General features: G+C 34.9%; 1 protein-coding gene across 1 annotated transcript; it reads right to left on the bottom strand.

The window, feature by feature from the left end:
• Positions 1 to 281: 281 nt before the first annotated feature.
• LOC146884742 (uncharacterized) lies at positions 282 to 1,208 on the bottom strand. The gene is made up of 2 exons (XM_085675537.1): positions 980 to 1,208; positions 282 to 866 (listed from the first exon to the last, which is right to left on the bottom strand). The coding sequence occupies exons 1-2, from the start codon at positions 1,031 to 1,033 to the stop codon at positions 384 to 386; spliced, it is 537 nt and encodes a 178-aa protein (XP_085531663.1). The 5' UTR covers positions 1,034 to 1,208; the 3' UTR covers positions 282 to 383.
• Between the last annotated feature and the right edge of the window lie 277 nt (positions 1,209 to 1,485).

Raw genomic sequence — 1,485 nt, 5'->3', positions numbered from 1 at the left:
CCTGGGCATTGGTGGACCCCAGTTTGTTTCCCCCTTGGATGGCAGACAATATTTTATTTCTTTTACTCAGTGCATATGTTATAAGTGAACCCCAAACATTGCTGGACCTTTTTGGAATTTATCATGCCACCCAGTGAAATCTAAGCTGTAACCCAGGATTGACTTTTTGGACAAACACATTGTAACAGATTAATATAGTTTCAGTGGAGCAGCATTTGTCACACAATTGTATACTGAAATTAACACAAACAAATGAATTTGTCATTCAGTACCACCCGGTCATTACCAACAACAAAAAATATAATTTTGTAAACAACATTCTTCATATATAAGGTCATAAAAAACTTGTAATTCAAAATATTGGACACAATAATAATTCCAAACTATTTCTTCAACCTCCTTATCCCATAACTCGCAAACGGAGTTCGAATAGAACGACTTTTGTAACGTGTGCGGGGTTGATGCTTCATTCGCGCATACATATTGCTTTCCTCCATTTCGTCACACATGTCATTGCTTTTATGAACTTCATCATCTTCCTCAACAGATTTGCCTCCCAAATCAAAACTATGATCATGTGTCGAAGAAGCACAACCATTGGTGTCATAACATGGATCATATTCCTTAGGCGGTTGTTTCCTCCTCTCCTTCATCTTTGTTTTTAGAATATCAATTGATTGCTTAAGTTCCTCAATAACAGCTTCTTGTTCTAAAATTTCACGCATAAGCTCTTCCTTCTCTTCTAAAAAACACCCTCCTTCATTTCTTCTTTCAACCTTGCCAAATCCACACCAATATTCATGAAAACCTTCTTGGACAACTACATGTTTAAGCTCTTCTTCTGACACGGCAACGTCATGCAAAACCTGCCATCATTAACAAAATAAACCAACAAGCAAACCAATAATAAATCATTCAATAAATTGATTGAGTAATAAACACAATCAAATTATAAATTATAAACAAAGATCAAACTAACCGCTTTCTTCTTCAAACTACGACTAACTATGGAATCCCCAACTTTAACATCCATCCAATGCAATATTCGTGGAAATTGACTGCTGGGAGTTCCTCCCTTTCTCTTCCAAATCAACAAATGCTCAAAAGCCCATAGCTGTAACAAAATTTAAACAAAATTTGAACACCATTAGCGAATAATTCAAGATCATAATTAATAAAACAATCAATTAACGAATAATTTATTATACCTGTAACAAATAAACACAACCATCCACATGAAAGTATTTCGCATTTCCTTCGTCGCTCAACAACAATGAAGCAGTACATAGACTCTCAACTAAGTACTCATACACAAGACTACCCCAATTATATTTTCCTAGACTTCCAAAGTCATCCACAATGTTGAACAATATCGGAAAAATTCTACCCCTGCGACTAGACAATAGAAACTCACATATTCCTATCAAAACATACAATCTACAAAAATCAACTACACTTAAATCTCCAAGATGTTGCATTAAGAAT

Source organism: Vigna unguiculata, chromosome 7, assembly GCF_037176805.1.
Source record: "Vigna unguiculata cultivar grain cowpea cultivar isolate G323 ecotype 2 chromosome 7, ASM3717680v1, whole genome shotgun sequence".
NCBI lineage: Eukaryota > Viridiplantae > Streptophyta > Magnoliopsida > Fabales > Fabaceae > Vigna > Vigna unguiculata.
Note: the sequence above shows the minus strand (reverse complement) of the source record. Positions and strands in the feature narration are given on the sequence as shown.